At 40.4% G+C, this 20,584-nt stretch overlaps 1 protein-coding gene across 1 annotated transcript in view; it reads right to left on the bottom strand.

The window, feature by feature from the left end:
• Positions 1 to 20,584, bottom strand: part of tgfbr2b (transforming growth factor beta receptor 2b) — a 174,760-nt gene that overhangs the window by 7,144 nt on the left and 147,032 nt on the right. Inside the window, exons 5-6 of the mRNA XM_020516642.2 lie at positions 15,945 to 16,086; positions 763 to 890 (exon numbers count right to left, since the gene is read on the bottom strand). Of these exons, the coding sequence (XP_020372231.1) occupies positions 763 to 890; positions 15,945 to 16,086 (270 nt within the window). The remainder of the gene's footprint in view (positions 1 to 762; positions 891 to 15,944; positions 16,087 to 20,584) is intronic.

Here is a 20,584-nt window from a genome sequence, read left to right as displayed (position 1 = left end):
AATTTATGCACAGAGGCTGTAGGTGAACGTGTCCTTGGAATCCACCAAAATACCTGCAAAAATTCACTGAAGTGAAGCAGAGGATGTTGAATGGCCTACTGCTGCTGTCTACTTTCTTGTGCTCTTTGTAATTGCCAGGCATTATAATTATAAAAACATGTGTGAGTGTCAGTATCAAGGCTGAGGGGGAAATCCTGGCCTCATGACCCAGAGCACAGTATGATGAAATCCCTTTGTTCTATCCATTTGTACACAGTAAGCCATAAATCTGAATATTGTAAGATTCAGCAAACTTGGTGTTCCAATATCAAGTTCCACTGCTGTTTGCTACATTCTGACGCAACTAGGAAAAGGGATGGGGCCTTGTTGTGAGGTTCACAATAGGTCACTCAAAACAGCTCAAAAGATCAAAGCCAATTGGAGAGAAAGAGCCAGAAGTAGGCTCCTCACAGGAAGGTGTTGCTCTTAAATGAATAATGCTGAGAAGGACATTAGCTGTGCATTCAGGCTTTACTCTAGTTAGGACTCTGCACAACTCCTTCCATTTAATAGGTCCAGCTAAATGTTAGAGCTCAGGAAAGTTGTAGAAACTCTAAAAGGGCTGGGAAAAAGCCTACAAACAATCGATACTTCAGTGAAACTGAGACTGGGCATTGAAAAATCCGCAAGCTATATTCATTGGCTTACACTGTACAAATAAAGAGAAGGCCAGCTGCTGAATGATGTAACGTTATTTACTGATAGCAATAATAGTTCAAGTACCTGGTGATTAAGCCAGCTGTTCGGGATCTCAGGTCTTCCCCGATCTCGCAGGACAACATCCTTCATGCTTTCTACACAGGGATGCTCCCGGACCTTGGAACCAAAGGCAGGCTCATAGTCTTTCACTTCTGTGGAGAAAAATTGCAACGATAAGTTAGGGCAAACTATGTTCTCGGGTGGGCGAATCAACAAAGAAGCACATGACTCTAAAATTAAGCCTTGGTCATGATGCAACAGAATCAGGAAAGAGTGGTTGCAATTTGGAAATCTCTCTCCTGCAAAAGGTTCAAACACTGGGCTGCAGACGATTGGAGCCTCTAGGTCAGAATCTGATAAATTTCTATTGCGTAACATTAAAATATGGAGCAAAAGGCAGGACATTGAAGCTGAGGAGCAGATCAGCCATGGTCTCCTTGAATGACTGAGAAAGATGGTTGACTCTTGTTCCGAACACTCCTTTATTTCCAGTTGAAATGAGGCTCATTGAATCATGGTTTTGTTACTTGCAGATGTCTTATTGAAATAGTTTCCCCTCTGGCAATTGCAATCATTATGTAACTTTATAAATGCTTTCTTTATAAAACAATTTCCAATTGCAGTAAAAATTCTGCTCATGTTAAAACATCCCACAAAGTTTATGATATCATTGCAATTGGTAAAATGCAAATTTTCTCTCCATGTTTCTACAATACTCTCATCCCAAATGAATACATTGGAAATGTTTATGCGGTTTTGAAACATAACTCCCGGTATCTTGGCAGTCACATTCAACACAAGTACAAGATTGGATAACATGAGAAACAGAAATATCCTTGAGACTCTATACAACTTAGGATAGTATGGAGTGGCAGGGGAGGGAGGTAAACAGCAGTAGAACTTATTCGTGAAGCTGCTGTTAGCCATTCTAATGCTAAGTAGCAAGAACTATAAGAGATTAATACTTGGTCTTACTAAGAGCAGGATGTCAATGTTGGAGAATGGGAAGCATTCTAATTTGTGACCGTCAGCACTGACATGGAATCCAGGGAAAGAAGCTCCTCCTCTTCATTTCCTCACAGTAGCATCTTCAGTGAAATAAGAAGGTCACTGAACTACTGCTTATTAATGGCAGCCTTTTGTCCTGTAAGATTATGGCTTGTGCTATGATGATCAGGTCAACTTGTGTTAAGCATCACAGATCCCCACTCTGTCACGACAGTCTCAGTGATATACAAAGGACGGAGAAGGAGTCACTAGACATGGTTTTCTGAGTTGTGTTCTGGGTCAGCTGAGATTTTCCCAAACCCTTCCAAACAGTCAGCCAGCAGACAGCATGAGTATCAGTGCCCCTCTCCTGTCAGTGTCAATATCCACCATCTCCATATCCTGCCTGCAGGGGGTGTCCTTGCAGAGGTACAGATGTCCAGGAAGTCATCCATCATCTATCCAATGAACATGGCCAAGTCAGCACAGATCTCATTGGCTTCATAATGAGTTACACTGATGGAATCAGTGCACTTCACAATCCGAGTTGGTACCCTTTCCTGCCAAGAGATGTCGATGATAACAGATTGATGGTGGAAACTGTTCAGCCTTTTCTCCCACCTCTGGCATGTTGTCTAAGTCTCATGACTGCCCAGGAATGCACTGAGGATGTATGCTTGGTAGCCTCGCAGTTTGGCATTCTCAGTCCTGTTGCTGTTATTCCAAAACCTCTTAATCAGCTTGGACAGCACATCAGTTGCAGCTTTTGTAATGCATGTGTGAGCTAAGACAGGGCAACATCAGACCCTTTGAGGTCCACACTGCAGTCAAACAGAAGCTTATGACATGATTGTATTTACAGAGCAGTGTGAGAAGGCAGGCTCAAAGTACACCTCAGCTACAACAAGATTGAACCCTGCACTATTGCCGTTATTCTGAAGTTCATGGTAGCTATTTATCCAACTAATTGGTCCCATGAAGCTCCTTTACCCACCCACAATAATATCTCCAGTCAGATCATAGTAAAATACTTTAACTTTCATTTCTTCCATAGAATCATACAACATAAAACAAGGCCATTTGGACCATTATGCCTATGCCTGCTCTTTGAAAGAGCTATTTCATTAGGTGCACTACCCCTTATTTTTCCCTACAGTCCTGCAGATAGTTTCGTTTTAAGTATATATTCAATTCTGGGCCACGGTTAGAGGTAGGCTGTCAATTTATCACAAGCTTGTGCTGTTTTATCGGCTGCGTTAGTTGTCTGGATTTGTAATTGCAGGAAGTTGAGCGAGACTGCTCAAACCTTAAGTAAGAAACATATCTCATTAGTTGAGGCTGAATTGTAACCAAATTCTCACAATTGGGCAGTGCACCAACAAGTTACATAACTCAGTTCCTCTGGGCAGGCAGTCGCCAGGATTTGTCCTTCTGCAACTCCAGAATTTTATTAGCATGTTATCTTTTCATTAATCATCCATTTCACAGCAGATGACAGAGGAGATGGATGTGGAACATCCATTCAGAGTCTCCGATCCACTGTATTAGTCAGTGATAGTTTGATGTGTACAGCTCAGCTGTGACCTGGTATCATGGGACAAAAACAGGGGGAAAAAAAAAATCACACACCTACAGTATTTGTTGAGGCTTCAAATATTCCAGAAGTACAGAAGCTTGGCTGATAATGAATGAGTTAATAGAATGTAATAAAAACAAAGTGGTGGTTTACCACGTCCAGTTGGGTTGAAAAATCAAATCATGCGCATTGAATTGTGCTAAAATCTACAGGTTACAGTTCAACCTTGCGCATGTGAAGCTCAAAGCTCTCTTCTTTTCTGTGGGTGAGGAGATAGGGGCTAGATCTACCCTCTCCATTTACTAAAAGCTGCTTGTCTCCTGATCAAAACTAAGCGTGCAGTTTTTTTTAATTCCCTGAACTTCGCTGTCATGTAGATTTTGTTTTCTACATCATGATACTAAGCCAAGTAACTGAGCAAGTGAAGTTCTGGCTGTTTTGCTGCTGGCTTGCTCTTCAGTGAGAAACAGATTGGTTGCACAGCTCCTGCATCTGGAGAACATCTGTTTTAGAGTGGATAGACAGCAATCTTCACAAGGAGGAGACTTTATATGTTTTAACTTTGCCACAAAAATGCTTATCTGTAAGGAGCAGATTATCCTACCATGGTTTTAGGAATATTCTAAAGAGCTAAATCAAGCTGTATTTTGGAATAGCAGCTATTAGTTTTGTTCCACCAGGCTTCCCTTGGTGACATGATGAAGATGATGACACTGCTGGACAAAGAGATTTATAGATGCTTTTCTGGAATAGTTGTATACAAATTGCGGGTATAATCACTTGCTCCAGTAACACTAGCTAAGCTGGTAAGTAAATGAAGCTATTTGAACTACTGCAGCACAAGGAGGTCTAGGTGTCCAGCCCCAGTTTGAAGCAATGTGTTTAGCCACACAGTTATTGACATGCAGCATTTGCAGCTCCTGAAAGCCTTGTTTAAGCAACCTACAATGTGGCATGTGATCCTCTTCAAACCTCTGCTACCTATATTCTAATTCACACAGGATTCTGTTCAACTGTCACCCCTCTGCACACCAGCTTATTGTGTCTCCCAACTCTCCAACACTTTGATTTTAAAATCTCATCCTTGTTTTCAAATCACTCGATGGCCTCACTTCTCCCATATACAAAGGTTCCCCAAGGCCTACAGACTTCAAGAACCTGTGTTTCTCCAACTTTGAACTCCAAGACATTGTCTACTCCCTTTGCTCCATTATTGATTGCTGTCCCTTTAGCTAAAAGCTCCAGAATCCTTTCTCTTCTTGAAGATATCCGTCAAAACCTACTTCTTCCACCAAGCTTTGTTCACAGATCTTAAATTTTTGTTTGTTTTTTGGCTTAGTGTCTATTTTTCCCCTGTATTGCTTTATTGCTGTCTAGTGGAACATTTTGGGATCTTTCATTGTCTTAATTATACAAAGTCTTTGTTGTCTAATGGCCAGGTGATATTTCTTGGACAATGGAGAGTCCAGGCTGTAAAATGAAGACGATCTACTTCATCCATTTGAATGCTCAGTATTGTTTTGGATATTGCAACTCTCTTAAAGCGTGGTTGCCTTTCTGCAACTTGTACAAGATGCTATACAGAAATACCCAAAAGAGGTCTATTTGGTAACATTTTGAATCTTTTAAAATTGGAAATACAATGACTTGGTCCCCATGGATTGTTCATCAATTGATTAGATTGCACAACTCCTGCAGCTGAAGTCATGAATGTTTTCATTTCCTCCGCAACGTCCATCGTCAGTGTCCTTTTGTCTTAATTTCAGTAAAAGTCTCAAAGCTTCAGCAATCCTTCACAACAGCTGGAGAAGACAAACTTATGCCTGGACCAGACTCACACAATAGGAACAGAGGAACAGGAAGGAGCAGGACTTTCACCCCTTTGAGTCTGTTTTAACATTCAACGTTTTAACAGTTAGAGGACGATCTATTTGTATCTAAACTAGTCTATCACCATCTGCTGGTCTGCCTGTGTTGTTTGCATGAAGGAGAAAGTTATAGGTTTTCTCTGCAGCTTGGTATTCCACCAGCAGGTGAAAGATTCTAGTCTTCAATTTCTTTGTACATTTCAGTTTTGTGCTCATTGGAGTGAGGCATGTCAGTACTGGAAACAGATTTTACATCCCTGACAGCAATCTGCCCAGGCCTGGTACATGATGAATTAGGAAAACAGTATCGCTCACACTATTCCAACAATGTCTTTTAAATCTAACTCAGGTATAGCGTATCCGAATACTCTAATATTGACCATCTGTATTTCTCAGATGCTACTATCCTTATATTTACTCAGCAGCTCAATACAAATGTGTGTCAAGTTCCCAGCACTACAAATGGTACCACCAATGCCCAGAGGAGATCAGGCTAAATTGGTGTTCTTTGTTTGTGTTGGATTTGAACCTATGGTCCAGAAGGGAATGGACAAAATTACAATAAAAAGTGAAAAAAAAACTGAATGTTTTGAAATCTGGAACAGAAACAGAAAATGTTGGAAACACTAAGCAGGTCAGGCAGCATCTGAAGGGTAATAAATGGAACTAGAGTTTCAGGCCAATTTGTCAATTGGAAAATGATAATGCTGAAGCAAGTTTTAATTAATGGAAAAGCAGGTAACATCGAGGGAGGGGGAGAAAGAACAAAAGGTGAAATACCTCTTTCACCCTCCCCTTCTCCACCTCTGCACTTATTCAAAACCTGTTACATTTCCAAATTCTTTCAGCTCTGAGGGATAGTTCTTAGCCTCAAACACTAAGCTTATTGCTCAATTCATTGATGCCGCATATGAAGTGAATATTGAGAGCTTTTTGTTTAATCTTTTATTTCAGGTCCAAAGCCCACTAGACATATAATTATCATCAGTACTTTGAGCCATTCCACTGTTAAGACATCTTGAATTTAACTTCCTTGCGCATTTGCAAGAAGTGAAAAAACATCATCACCAAAGTTTAGAAACTGGGCATCATAGCCTAGGTAATTAACAGCAGTAGGTGTAGAAAAAAAGACCGTTTTCAATAAAAGTCAACCACATAGACTAAAATGTGTCCCTCTAACTCTGAGCCAGAAGGCTCAGTTCAAATCCCACCTGTTCCAGAGATGAGTCATTACTTGTCTAAACAAGTTAATTTTAATACAAGGTTACAACTACCAGTTTGCTCCTGAAGAACCTTAGAGTATCAACAAAAGGAGTTTGCATTTCAAGTTTCAATTTTAAGAAGACAGTCACACAGGAATGGATAAAAATAGTTCTAACTTTCTTGTTAACAGTACAGCTTGCCCGATAACTCGCAACAGTTCTGTCAGCAATGAGAGGAAACAATGACTGCATCTTCCTTTTAACACAGTTAAAGTTTGCCAAGTATTTTGCAGGAGTGTTAATGAACATCGTTTGAGGGGCAGGTTTTGAAAGGAGTTTTAATAGAGGCAGGAGGCCAGAGACATATGGGGAGGGAATTCAAGAGTCGGAAATCCAGGCAGTTGAAGGCATAGCCACCAGTGGTGGAGCAATCAAAGTCAAGTATGCACAAGAGGTGTGACTTGAAGGAGCTTGTTGATCTGGGGAGAGACACTTGTCCTAAAGTCCACCAGTCAAGGTTTATTCCAGAGGGGATCCAATAGCAGAAAGATGCCTCTCTTTCCTTCTTGCCTTGAGTTGCAGTATCAGAAGCAAGGGTGGGGTTTGACTTTCGTAGCCTACACCAAGTGCCCCTCTTGCCTCTGATTGGCACAAGATTGAGATAATTGGAGGCTCTTCCCCCAAACCCCCATCCCCCAGTACAACCTTGCCTGATTATTTCTCCTTCTTGCCACCTCTAGGGAGGGGAAAATTCCTCCCAAGGATTTAGTCAGTCTTGAGTGCAGGATACCAGCTATGAAGTGGTGGGTAGTATAAATGCAGAGAACTGACAAATTTTTATTAAAGGCAGAGTAGCAATAATAGGGATTTTTAGCTTTCACACATATTGGAACAAACAGAACAGCACATATCAGAATAGTAGTAAATTTTTGAATGTGTCCAGGCTAGCTTCCTGTAACCAAAATGTCTTAAAACTAACAAACAGACGGTCCATAAGATTTGGTAATGAGGATTAGTTAATCATTAATAATGTGCAAACATTTATGAAAAAAACAATTAAATGAATGTGTTCAACATTGTATTTGAAAGGGAGGATCACAAAACTAGGATTTTAAATTTAGTAAAGGTTGACTTCAATGAGATGGGATAGATACTGTTCACATTAAACTGGAAAAATTCTGTTAATGAATAAAACAACAAAATATCAGTAGGAGATATTCAAAGACAAATCTGAGATACAGTATCAGTTTAGAATCAGCCTAAGGGACAAGAATTCAATTGGACAAAAATGCAGTCAGGAACAACTAAAAAGAGATAAAGACAACATAAAATGAACCGGAAAAAAAACATACAAAAAAATGCAAAAAGCAGCACAATCTGGGTGGATGTGAATGGTGTAAATATAGCAAATAGGTGACAAAACAGACGGTAACAGCCACAAAAAATAACTTGCAAGGGACTTTCAAAATCAACAGATTTTACTATCATTAGGGGAAAAAAGTGAGGAAAAGAGCATTTAAGGCCCTTGAAAACTGATGCAGTTTGTACTGTTACCGCAAGCTAAAGGAAATGGCAAAGAATTACCTTGCCTCAATACTTGTAGTAGAGGAAGAGATCAGCATGTCAGAAATCCCAAGGAAACCAGAGTATGAACCAGCAATGAAGTCAAGCATGCTAAACACCTTCTGAACCACCCTATCTACCTGTGATGCAACTTTCAAAGAACTATATACCTGAAACCCCTAAGTCTCTCTGATTGACAATACCCAGGAGCCTACCATTAACTATAAGTCCTGCCCTTGTTTGTCTTACCGAAATGCAATACCTCACATTCATCCAAATTAAACTCCATCTGCCACTCCTCAGCTCATTGGCCCAATTGATCAAGATGCCTTTGTAATCTTGGATAACCTTCTTCATGCTCCACTATGCCACCAATTTTCATGTCATCTGCAAACTTACTAACCACGCACATGAAATTCTCATCCAAATTGTTTATATAAATGACAAACAGCAGTGGACCCAGCACTGATCCCTGCGAAACGCTGCTGGTCACAGGCCTCCTATCCGAAACAACAACCTTTTACTACCACCCTCTGTCTTCTACCATCAATCCAATTTTGTATCTAATTGGCAAGCTATCCCTTAATCCCATGTAATCTAACTTTACTAACCAGTCTATCATATGGAACCTTGCCAAAAGCTTTACTAAAGTCCATGTAGTTACAACATCCACATCCATCTATCTTTTGGTTGACTTAAAAAACTTAATTCTTTCATGGGATGAGGGTGTCACTGGTCAGGCAGCATTTATTTCCCATCCCTACTTGCCCACTGGGCAATTCAGAGTCACTCACATTGCTGTGGGTCTGGAGTCACATGTAAGCCAGACCAGGTAAGGATGGCAGTTTCCTTCCCTAAAGGACATTAGTGAACCAGATGAGTTTTTCCCCAACAATCGACAATGGATTCACAGTCATCATTAGATTGTTAATTCCAGATATTTATTGAATTCAAATTCCACCATATGCTGTGGTGGGATTTGAACCTGGGTCCTCAGAATGCTATCTGGGGCTCTGGATTAACAGTCCAGCGATAATACCACTACGCCATTTTCTTCCCATAACAGTTTGTGATTCTCGATTTTCCATGCACAAAGCCATGTTGCCTATCCCTAATCAGTCCTTGCCTCTCCAAATGCATGTAAATCCTGTCTCTCAGAATCTCTTCCAACAACTTACCTACGACTGATATCAGACTCACCATTGTAGCTGTCCTATTACAATCCTCCAAAATGTTCTCTTGATTTGGGAATGATCTCCTTAAATTGGGAAATTGTAGACGTCACTTCACATTTTTGAAAATTGATAGAGGGAATTGGGGAGGCTTAGACCAGAGGCCTAACATCTATTATCAGGATGTTACTAGAGTCCATAATTAAGGATTAAGTGGCTGAACTCCTTAAGAATTTTCATCTATTCAGAGAACCTTCATGGATCTATTACCCTGTAGCACATAACTAGCAAACCTGATTGAACATTTTGACAAGTGACTAAAGTATTTGACAGAAAAAAGCGTAGGGATGTTAGTTATATAAACTTTCAGAAGGCATTTTACAATGTCCCTCATGAAGAGGTTTTTGGCTAAAGTTGACACTCATGGAACAAGAGGACATTCATTGGCCTGGTTTGTAAGCTGGTTGAGGGATAGGAGTTTCAATAGAAATCACAAACAGGTACTCTAATTGACAGTTTGTGAGTCATGGCAAACCACAAGGATCTGTGTGGTGCCTCAGTTAATCACTGCAATTCTCAATGACGACTTAGATAATAAAAGGCCATATATCTGAATCTGTTGATGACATAAAAATACATGCTATTGTAAACAGTGTAGGAGGAAGCATAACATTACAAAGCGATATTGCTAGGTTAAATTAAGAGGCAAAACTGTGACACAAGAATTCCAGTGGAGACAAATTTGAAGCTATCCACTTTTGGACCTAAGCTGGATAGAACAGGGCACTTTCAAATTGGTGAGAAGCTGGAAACAGTGGCGCTCCAAGGAAACTTGGGGGTCCAGGGCACTAATGAAATACTAGCATTTATATTATAGAATACAAATGGAGAGAAAGTCATGTCTGAGTGACACAGATTGCTGGCTAGACTACTGCTAGAATATCGAGGGCATTTCTGGACATAACACCTTAAGAAGCATTTCCTGGCCCTGGCTGCATGGATTGACTAGAATGATAGCTAGAGTGTAAGGATTAAGCTACGTGGGGAGAATAAACTAACTAGGGTTTATTCCCTGAAGGTTTAGAATGTTGAGGTGACTTGAGAGAAGTCCAACAAATTACAGGCAATAGATAGGGTAGAAAGAAATAAACTGTTTCCACTAGTTGAGGAATCAAAGACTGGTGGACAAAATCTAACAAGTGAGTCAGATCTTTCAAGAATAAAATTCCTTTCTGTAAACGGCAATTGGTGCTAGATCAATTGTTAACTTGAAAATTGGGCTCAGTAGGGTTCTGGTTAACCAAAGGGTATTATGGGATTCAAGGCAAAGGCGAGTGAATGGGGTAATGTCACAGAGCAATCATGATCTCATGAAGTGTCTGCATAGGCTCCAGAGGCTAAATGACCCATTCCTGTTATTGTGTAATAGAAGTAAGGAGCAACAGGCCCGTAGTCAACATTTAAACAAGGTTGAGAGTTTTTAAATTGAGGCATTACCAGTCCAAGAGTCAAAGTAAAACTAAAAGAATTTTGTAAAAGAATGTATACCAAAAGCTGTCGATGTTCAGGCATAAAGCTACGTGGCTAGTTATTCTGCCACATCATTCCTTGTCTCAGTGTCAGTTCTGTCCTGTTAATTATTGGCACAAGTGCCAACAGTTAGTTTGAAAAGAAAGTTTGTGCCAAAATCAGTTAGCAAACAATTGCACTGCCTCACGTTCAAAAGAATTGGCATTTGAGAAGCATAAAGAACCAAAGAAAGCAATCATACAGACCCAAGTCTCAACACGTTTCAGTTTGCACTCATTTGTAATTGGAGATCAGCCGATGTGAGCAAGGCTGGATCAGGGAAAAAACCCACAGCAGGAAAGGAAGTTTATTTGTCTTAGAGCCAGAATTACAGGAAACAACCATTTTGTGCTATTTTTCCATTGCTGATGGGAGCTAACCCCTCGAGGTGCATCAACTTAGATTCAGTTTTAATAGCATTTAACCCAGCTTTATATTCGGAACAGACTGGAATGTTCCACCTCCCCTCGAGGTCCTACGCAGGCTTCATCTAAACTATAGTGTAATCCAATTGGAAATGTTGGAACGTGAGCCCAGCATATGTTTTGTTAGCTGATAACCACTCAGCAATGTGACTATAATGGAAATATTTGTTTTTAAAAGGAAAAACGTCCTCAGGCAGATTAAGTCAATAAAGACTGCATAACAGGAACAAATGGATTAAGAGGAGATTTTAACTCTTGCGAGGTGGGTAGTCATTATTTAGAGGTTTCTAACATTCTGTGTTGGAATAAAGAACAACACAACTGGGTACGAGGCAGAGCACCCTCTGTCCCATGATAGATTTTCACTGAAGGGCTTTGCAGAACAATGACTTTAGCCCTCGATCTCTGAAATGTCACTAGGTCAATTTACAGGACGGTGCCAATTTAAGGCAAGCTGTGCAGCGTGACAATTGGTTTTCAGGTTGTCTTCATGAGCTAGAAGCTTTATTTCTGAATTTCATCACTCTGAAGCAGGTTTCTTTCATTTTCAATGTGCCGTTTTTGAAAAATTAGGTAAAGTTTGTCACCAGTACAGCACATAGAATTACATTGAATTTGCACTACAGAAAATCAGCCTTTGGTCTCTGACAGTATTCGTGTTCCATAATGTCTCCTCTCATGCTGTGTCATATAATTCTATTAACATATCCTTCTATTCCCACCTCTGTAAAATTATGTAGCTTTCTCTTAAATGTGTTGTTTTTTTTTGGCCTCAAGTGGTGATGGCCTAGAGGTATTATAGCTGGACTGTTAATCCAGAGACCTAGATAACATTCTGGGGACCCGGGTTCGAATCCCACCATGGCAGATGGTGGAATTTGAATTCAATAAATATCTGGAATTAACAATCTAATGATGACCATGAATCCATTGTCGATTGTCAGGAAATACCCATCTGGTTCTCTAATGTTCTTTGGGAAGGAAACTGCCATCCTCACCTGGTCTGGCCTACATGTAACTCCAGGCCCACAGCAATGTGGTTGACTCTGAACTGCCCTCTGGGTAATTAGGGATGGGTAATAAATGCTGCCTGACCACTGACGCCCTCATCCCGTGAACAAATAAAAGCAGTCCTTGTGGTATAAGATCCACATTCAAACAGCTCTTGCATAACAAAGTTTCTCTTTATAATGTAGGGCAATTAGAAACTTAAAAACAATTTTGTTTCTGTTCAATATTGCAACACATTCTACAACAGACAGGACTCAATGAAAACAGAAAGTATTATCTGGATGCAGATAATATTTACAGTCTAGGAAACAAAGATAAGTTAAGGGTTTGGTGAATCTAACTGATTCTAACTGAAGTTTCTCTCTTTTCTGGTCACAACTAAGCTGCCTGTTCAGTTCCAATCTTTCTGTTTTGCTGTATCACATGTAAGGCTTCATTTAGTGAAAGCTTATAGAACCATATTTCCTGATGGTTGCATTAGAACTCCAATCTTCACAAAAATGTGACAATGGCAAAATTTGAAATTTAGGTGAATAAAATTACTGAGCCTATAATACTGAACAGTTTTAATATATACAGGATGATACATGTAAACAGGCTGGACAACTACAGAATACAGTTGTACAAGAGAAAAATAGGTAGATGCTGCAAAACTTAAATATAGACGGAAAATGGTGGCGATAATGTCAGGCAGGGTGCATAGACAGAGACACTTATTGCAGGCTGATGATCTTTCATTAGCACCAGACATAACTTGAAGGTATGACAGACAGGAAAAGTGATTTGGGCAATTGGAGGAAAGAATTACAAGAAAGACTTAAAGAGAAGGTCTGTGATAAGGTGGAAAGTAAGCACGAGTAAATGACAAAAGAAATGATTCAGTAATGCACAAGGGGTTAGGAGTAGGATCCCACAGATGCTACCTGACCTACTGAATATTTCCAGCACCATAACTGCAGAATATATCAAAGATGCCAATGAAGATGTCTTTTAGAAATTTGTCATGGGTTATTTTTCATCTGCTTTGGTGACCAGTTGCTATCTATAGCTGATAATTATATCACATCTTTGATGGCATCTCCCCAACCTGCAACCATCATTATCTAGAAACGTAAGGACAGCAGACGTATGGAAACACCATCACCTTCAAGCTCTCGTCCCAGTCACACAATGTTTCAACATGACATATTGCCGCTAGGTCAGAATCCATAACTAACTAACAACATTGTGGGAGCCACATGGAATAGAGGGGTTCTAAGAGGCCCAGCAAGGGCAACTAGGGATGGGCAGTAAATGCTGGCCTTGCTACAAATATTTATTTCTTGAAACCAAACTTACAAAAACATGGAGTGATTGAGAAGAGATCAAAGTTTCACTTTTAGCATGCTACTTTTTGAAAAGCATGTTTCTATTCTCTGTCGAATAGTCAAGTGAGCATCAACAAGTGGGTTATACTTCTGGGAGCTGGAGCATGGAGTTCCCAGCACTCCCTACCATGCACCTGCTGGTATATGTCAGTATTCAATATCACTAATCTCTGGATGAATCCTTGTGTATCCTAGAAACAGGATAAACAGTTATGGCCATTCTCGTGTTAAACTGATTTTAGTACGATTTCTTCATCCAATTGCACTGCCAGGCCAGCAAAGTGATTCCAGCATTTTCAGTTTTTAATCACAATAATTGGTGTATTGTCCTGGCTCTCTCTAACGTTAATGAATTCCCTTGCTACTCCTTTCCAAAGCTATTTGTTGTAAAGCAAATTCTTTGCCACAGAAAGGCAGGACAAAGGCTTCAATTCTTGGTTGCATTATTCTCATGAGAAACTGAGGAAGGTGGCGTCAAATATCCAATCACAACGAGTTACCATGGACCCGTAAGGACAGACCACAAATTGACTTTCGTTGTGCCAATCTGACACACGGTACGATTAGAGAGGTTAGTGCTGCAGATTGGAACATACTATAATTCAGACACATGGTGCTATGATCATGGACTCCCAGGTCAAGTATAGTACAGGGCTTTGTGGAATAAATCTATTACTCCTCCTAAATAACATATCAGTTCCAAATACTGTCCAAAAGGCATTACTTCCCACATTGCCAAGTTGTCTTCTCAAGTGAAACTGTCAATTCAATGTCAAATTAGAAACATTTAAGAAAGGTTAAAAAAGTTGTGTTTAACCATCGCTGAATTGCAACTGCTTTGAATCTGCTCAAATTTATGTCACATGGACTGCTTACAGCTTTCAGATAGAAGAGGCTTTTCTGTCTGACTCTTGGTTGGATTCAGATCTGTTATATTTGTTTTCAATGCACCACCCAACACTGCACTCTCTAGAAGTTGGGTTAATTTTAACTCTTATCGGATTGTCAGTTCTTAGGCACTTTTACACTAACAGATGACATGCTCTTGTCTGTTGGTTCTCAAACTATTGAGTCAAGCCACAGTGTACAGGAAATTTCAATAGGTCTAAGAAATTATGAAGTGGTCAGAACACATCGAAGATGCCAATATTTGAGTTTACATATTATAAAGGCAATTGAATCTTAATACAAAGGAGTGGAGCCCAGTATGACTTAGTTGAAGATTAAAAGGAAGAGCTTGTCATAGGTTCTTCATCCCCGACATCAACAGCAGCAGTATATTAGCTACATAGACTTTGAATGTTTGATATCACTCTAAGCAGCAACACAATTTTGGATAAATGGTAGAAAAGCAATTCATCAAAAGACCTTCAAATCCAGGTGAACGAGAGCTGATCTATCCTATGAAAATAAATTTGTGGAGAGTGTTTCATGACCCCACAGTATCACAAAGCACTTCAGAGGCAAGGCAGTATTTCTGAAATAGAATGACTTATATAATGTCAGAAATCTGGCAGTCAATAGGTGTGTAGGAAAATGCCACATAGGCAATGAGATAAATGGACTTTCAGCCTACTTTTTCGTGATACTGTAGTGATAGAATAAATAAAGAGAATCTGTTTTGAATGACGGAATGGTTAATCACTAGAGGCCACAAATGTAAGAAGACTGGCAAATGAACCTGAAGCAACATGAGAAAAAATATTTTACACGAATGGTTAAGATTTGGAACTATTAAGGTAGTTGACATAGGTTCAGTAGTCTTCACCAAATGGAAGTCAGATTAATAATCAGTAGGGATATTGGGATAGAGCAGGCAGTGACATTAACTGGATTATTACCACAAAAAGTTGGCACATAATCAACCAAATGGCCTTATATTGTACTGTATCATTCCATGTCTGTAGTTTCATAAATATTAGCTAATAATTCTTTCTTTGTCTTTTAAACTGTACAGAGGGACTTCCTATAACCAGCTGTGGAGGCAGTTGGTCCTTGTTTTATCATGGAATCCCTACAGTGTGGAAGCAGGCCATTTGGCCCATTGAGTCCACACTGACCCTTTGAAGAGCATCCCACCCAGACCCACCCCCTATCCTAGACACTATGGGCAATTCAGCATGGCCAATCCACCTAATCCACACATCTTTGGACCGTGGGAGGAAACCGGAGCAAACCCACACAGACATGGGGAGAATGCGCAAACCCTGCACAGACAGTCACCCGAGGCTGGAATTGAACCCAGGTCCCTGGCGCTGTGAGGCAACAGTGCTAACCACTGAGCCACCATGCCGGACTCATTAGCAATTGAAGCCAATGATGTTTTGTTTTATTAATCTATTCTCTTCTTTCTAATGAAACTTCCAGATGCTGTACATCAATCGAACTAAATCTGAAGTTTACTGTTAAAACAAAAGGACATCCTGTAGTAGTTTAAAAACATAAAATAATTTTAATGCCACTCACCACCAATGGCTGTACATCGTGATGTAATCTCCCATAGAACTAGTGCCATTGAATAAACATCAGTTTGTTTAAATGCCTCAATATCCTCCAAGTTAATTCGTGACTCCAGCACCTCGGGAGCCATATACCTGGCTGTACCGACCTACAAAGCACAGAGAAAAGGATAAAACCCATCAGATATTGGACTGTACAGCAAATTGCATATGACATTACTTACAATGTAACACAAGACAATTGTGTGATTCAGGTCAAGATCCACAACTTATAAAGCACCTTTAATGTAATAAAATCTCAAGGCAGCTGAATGAATTATGTCAATCTTAGGAACAAAGAACTCCATTTTTTATTTGCAATTCTAAAAAAAGCCAATTGTTTATCACCAACTTCATTACATTTCTTTCTTGCTGGTTTCCTTCCTCCAGGCAGTGAAACTATAAGGCAGCTAGGTATTCCAACAGACACTTATTGAGAAGCCTATGTTACACCAGTCACCACAAGCTGATGTTTGAAGCATTTCATCATGACTCTTTCATTTCACACTCTTATGGTTTGGGTGTGGGTCCAATTGAGAGGGTGGTCCAGGATTGTTTGATGCTTGCAGTCCTGCAATGTTGGGAGTATACAGTTTAAAGAAACAACTTGCCAGTCCTCAAAGTTAATCAAGAGCATGGGAAAGGGAACCAGGTTTACTACAGAGCTTCAATAAAAGAATCGTCTATGACAGTTCCTATAAGATTTGAAATTTGTGTCACAGATAGACAGGTTAAGTTTGCATTTAGCATGCTTGCCTTCATTGTTTAGACCTTTGAATATAGGAGTTGGGATGTCATGTTGAGGTTATACAGGACGTTGGTGAGGCCTTTTCTGGAGTACTGTGTCCAGTTCTGGTCTCCTTGTTATAGGAAGGATATTAAACAGGGGAGGTTTCAGATGCTGCTGGGAATGAGGGGTTTGAGATATGAAGATAGACTGGAAAGGCTGAGATATTTTTCACTGGAGCGTAGGAGATTGAAGGGTGACCTTATTGGTTTATAAAATCATGAGGGGCACAGCTAAGGTGCATGACAGGGTCTTTTCCCTAGGGTGCGTGAGTTCAAAACTAGGGGGCATATTTTTAAGGTGAGAGGAGAAAGATTGAAAAAGAGCGTAAAGGGCAACTTTTTTTAAATGCAGAGAGTGGTTCACGTGAGGAATGAACTTCCAGAAAAAGTGGTGGATGCAGGTACAGTTATAACGTTTAAAAGACATTTGGGTAAGTTCATGAATAGGAAAGATTTGGAGGGATATGGGCCAAACAAGGACTAGTTTAGTTTGGGAAGATGGTCGGCATGGCCTAGTTGGACCGAAGGATCCATTTCCATGCTGTATGACTCTAAGACAATAGATCAGAGGCTTTGTTCAACCTGTCCATGAGTTCAGCTCAAATGAACTTCAGAGTGAGTTGATTAGCAATCCTTTGATCCAGGAGGGAGGGAGCAGCTAGGTTCTGAAAGTGTCTGTTCAGTATTCAGCAGTGTGGCTGTGGTCAGATTGAAAAGACAAAATCTGTGAGGATTTACAACATGGGTGGATGGTTTGCCTAGCTTGTGCTAGAAACAAAATCACCAAGGGGAAAAAAAATGTCCACACTCCTGGGGTTTAAGGTTACTGGTCAAATCTCAAGAGATGAGAATCACTTTGGACTGGTTCTGGGGAGAATTGAATTAATGCTTAAGGTACAGTATAAAATATACTGGTTCCTGTGAAGAGGGTTTTCAGTTGTGTTAAAAGTAAAAGCTGGAACTTCTGTTGAAAGTATAGGTCGCCCATAAAAATAGCACTTGGTGAATATTACAGCAAAAGTCTTAAAACATGAACTCGCATACTGTCAACCTTTCAGCTCTCAACTGGAACTTCGATTTTTTTTAAAGACGTTATCTGTCTCTAGGGGAATCATAACATTAGCAGAGTTTACAGTTGTGAAATCAGCTTTGTCATTACAAGCATGTCTGCAAATACTACAATACAATGGTCATTTCATAGCATACTATTTTTATGTCAATCAGTTTTCAACTTAAAAGTAAAGCATAGCATATCCTGGAATGGTAAGGCACATTTATACATCATTCATTTTGATTCAACCCCTGGCATCATTATTGAATCCAAAACAAAAACCTTACTTTTACCCTAAGGCTACAATAAGTTTCCTGATTACATGCCTGTGTTTTGTAATTCCAGTAATATTGAAGCATGTTGTTAAATCCAACGTAACTATAAAATCATTTCATCCAGTACACTAATACGGTTGGTGAAAAAATAAAATCACAGGGACATCACAAGTGTCCATGTAGGTCCATTTGAGGCAGCGAATGTGGCATAATTCGACAATGAATCCAAACCAGAATCTGTGAACCAATCTCCTGGGTGAGATGTAAAACTGAGACCACATCTGCCCTCTCAGCTGGACTTGAATAATAACCCATGGCATCATTTCGAGGAGCTGGAGCGCTCTCTTTGGGGTCCTGGCTAAAATAATTCCCTTAAACAATATTATTTAAAACAAGGAATATGTTAATAGTTATTTCATTGCTGTTTGCAGGACTTGTCAGGAAATTAGCTACCAATTTTAAAACAGCGACAATACTTCAAAAGTACTCAGTTGGTTATAAGAGATAGTAGGAACTGCAGATGCTGGAGAATCTGAGATAACAAGGTGTAGAGCTGGATGAACACAGCAGGCTGCTCTTCTGATGTTGCTTGGTCTAATTGGTTATAAAGTGTTTTAGGATGTTCGGGAGTTGCTAAAGACATTGCAGAAACAAGTTATCTCTTTCACACAGACATGCACAGAAATATTATGCTTATTAAAATTGGTCCTACCACACACCCCTGCAACAAACTTTGTTGTTTTGGCCTCACACTAATGCTAAACTTGTGGAATGTAAAGTGGGTTTGAATTTGAAGCAAAGTAGAAACTGTTACCTTTACAGAGCCTCAGTCTGATTTATTCTGGTATCAGGTTAAACCCTACCTCTGGATTCCGGCTCCATTTACATTGTAATTGGAAAATTGGTGTGAAGTGAAACCTCTTGGCATTAATACTTCAGTCACATGCTGAAACACCCTCAATTGATTATTCATAGCAATACCACAAGTCTTATCCAGAATGGAGATGAGTGAGCAATTTCCCTTTGTCACTGGAATAGATTTGATCTATGTAATTTGTAGTGCATAGCTATTTTCCACTTCACTGTATTCTGCTGGTAAGATAATGCTGCTTTTACTGGGAGGGTTGTCTGTAGTTTCAGTCAAAAATTCTGTTTGCTCTTGTTTGTAGAGATGCTTTTCTAAACAGGCTCTGTTGACTAAATAGATTGTGTGTGCTGTTAAGTCCTACTCTGCCTCTAACTGTTAGGCTGACAGAGTAGTGTTGATTGCTACTTCACCTTTAGTTAGCCTCAACCACTCTGCGTTCGTTTCCATGGTCATTTTATTCACTGCAAGGTATCTTTCACTCATAACACAATTCCTCATTTTGAACCAGACCATACTTTAGTTTACTGCTGTAGGATGCTTTGGGTCAACAAGAGATTATGATAAAGTGCGACAGTAACTTCAGCCTTGCAGCAGTGATGATACTGCGAACCTCTGATTCTCCAATCACTTCAGCTCCAGCTTCACCAGGGACAGTGGCTAAGACTTCAGCCAGACTCCTGAGGAAGAGGAACCAGGAACTCAGCTGATGATAAGTCTGGGACAAACACAAAAGTGCTGGAGAAACCCAGCAAGTCTGGCAGCATCTGTGGACAGCGCAACCGATTTAACATTTTGAGCCTGATCTGACTCCTCTTTAGTCCACATACTTAGGTAAAGTTGGGATCTCACCATGGTCAGACCTGCAGGGTCCAGTGAGGATAAACAGATGAGGTGTTAGTAGGTGGGCAGAAAACTGCAAGGAGTGGAAATACCTTAGTGGACCCTGCAATGACATGACTCCTCTCCACCTCAGTAAAGCCTACGTGCTGATGGCGTCATTTCCCAAGCTTGGGTTATGGTTGCAGAAGCTTCTCCCGGTGGGTCCTAAACTAGAGTGGGAGGGTGATGCACATCTCAGATCAAAACAAAAGGGGTGAAGCTGACCATAAACCCACTTCAAAAAAATTGGCTTCTCTTCCTGCCTCTGGCTGCTCATCTCCAGAGGACTCGGTCACAACGAGGGCTCAAGAGAAGCAGCGAGTGGGTACCAGAAAGCAGGAGGTAAGCAAAAACAAGGAGCGGGGGAGGGCGGGTCAAGAATTGGGTGAGGCAGCAAGTTGGAGGGTCAGCATCAAGAGTGAGTCAGGGAGTAGGGGAGGCAGCAAGTTGGAGGGTCAGCATCAAGAGTGAGTCAGGGAGTAGGGGAGGCAACAAGTTGGAGGGTCAGCATCAAGAGTGAGTCAGGGAGTAGGGGAGGCAGCAAGTTGGAGGGTCAGCATCAAGAGTGAGTCAGGGAGTAGGGCACGCAGCAAGTTGGAGGATTGGGGAGAGGAGGCGAGTCAGAGAGCAGGGTGTGTATTGTGCAGGATTGGCAACAAACGGGAGATACTACAAGTATTAAATTGCCATATTTCTTTTCGGTTTGTTTAAATAGTTAAGTTCTTACATTGGTAAATGAAGTAACA

This window comes from Rhincodon typus, chromosome 2 (genome assembly GCF_021869965.1).
Source record: "Rhincodon typus isolate 14 chromosome 2, sRhiTyp1.1, whole genome shotgun sequence".
NCBI lineage: Eukaryota > Metazoa > Chordata > Chondrichthyes > Orectolobiformes > Rhincodontidae > Rhincodon > Rhincodon typus.
Note: the sequence above shows the minus strand (reverse complement) of the source record. Positions and strands in the feature narration are given on the sequence as shown.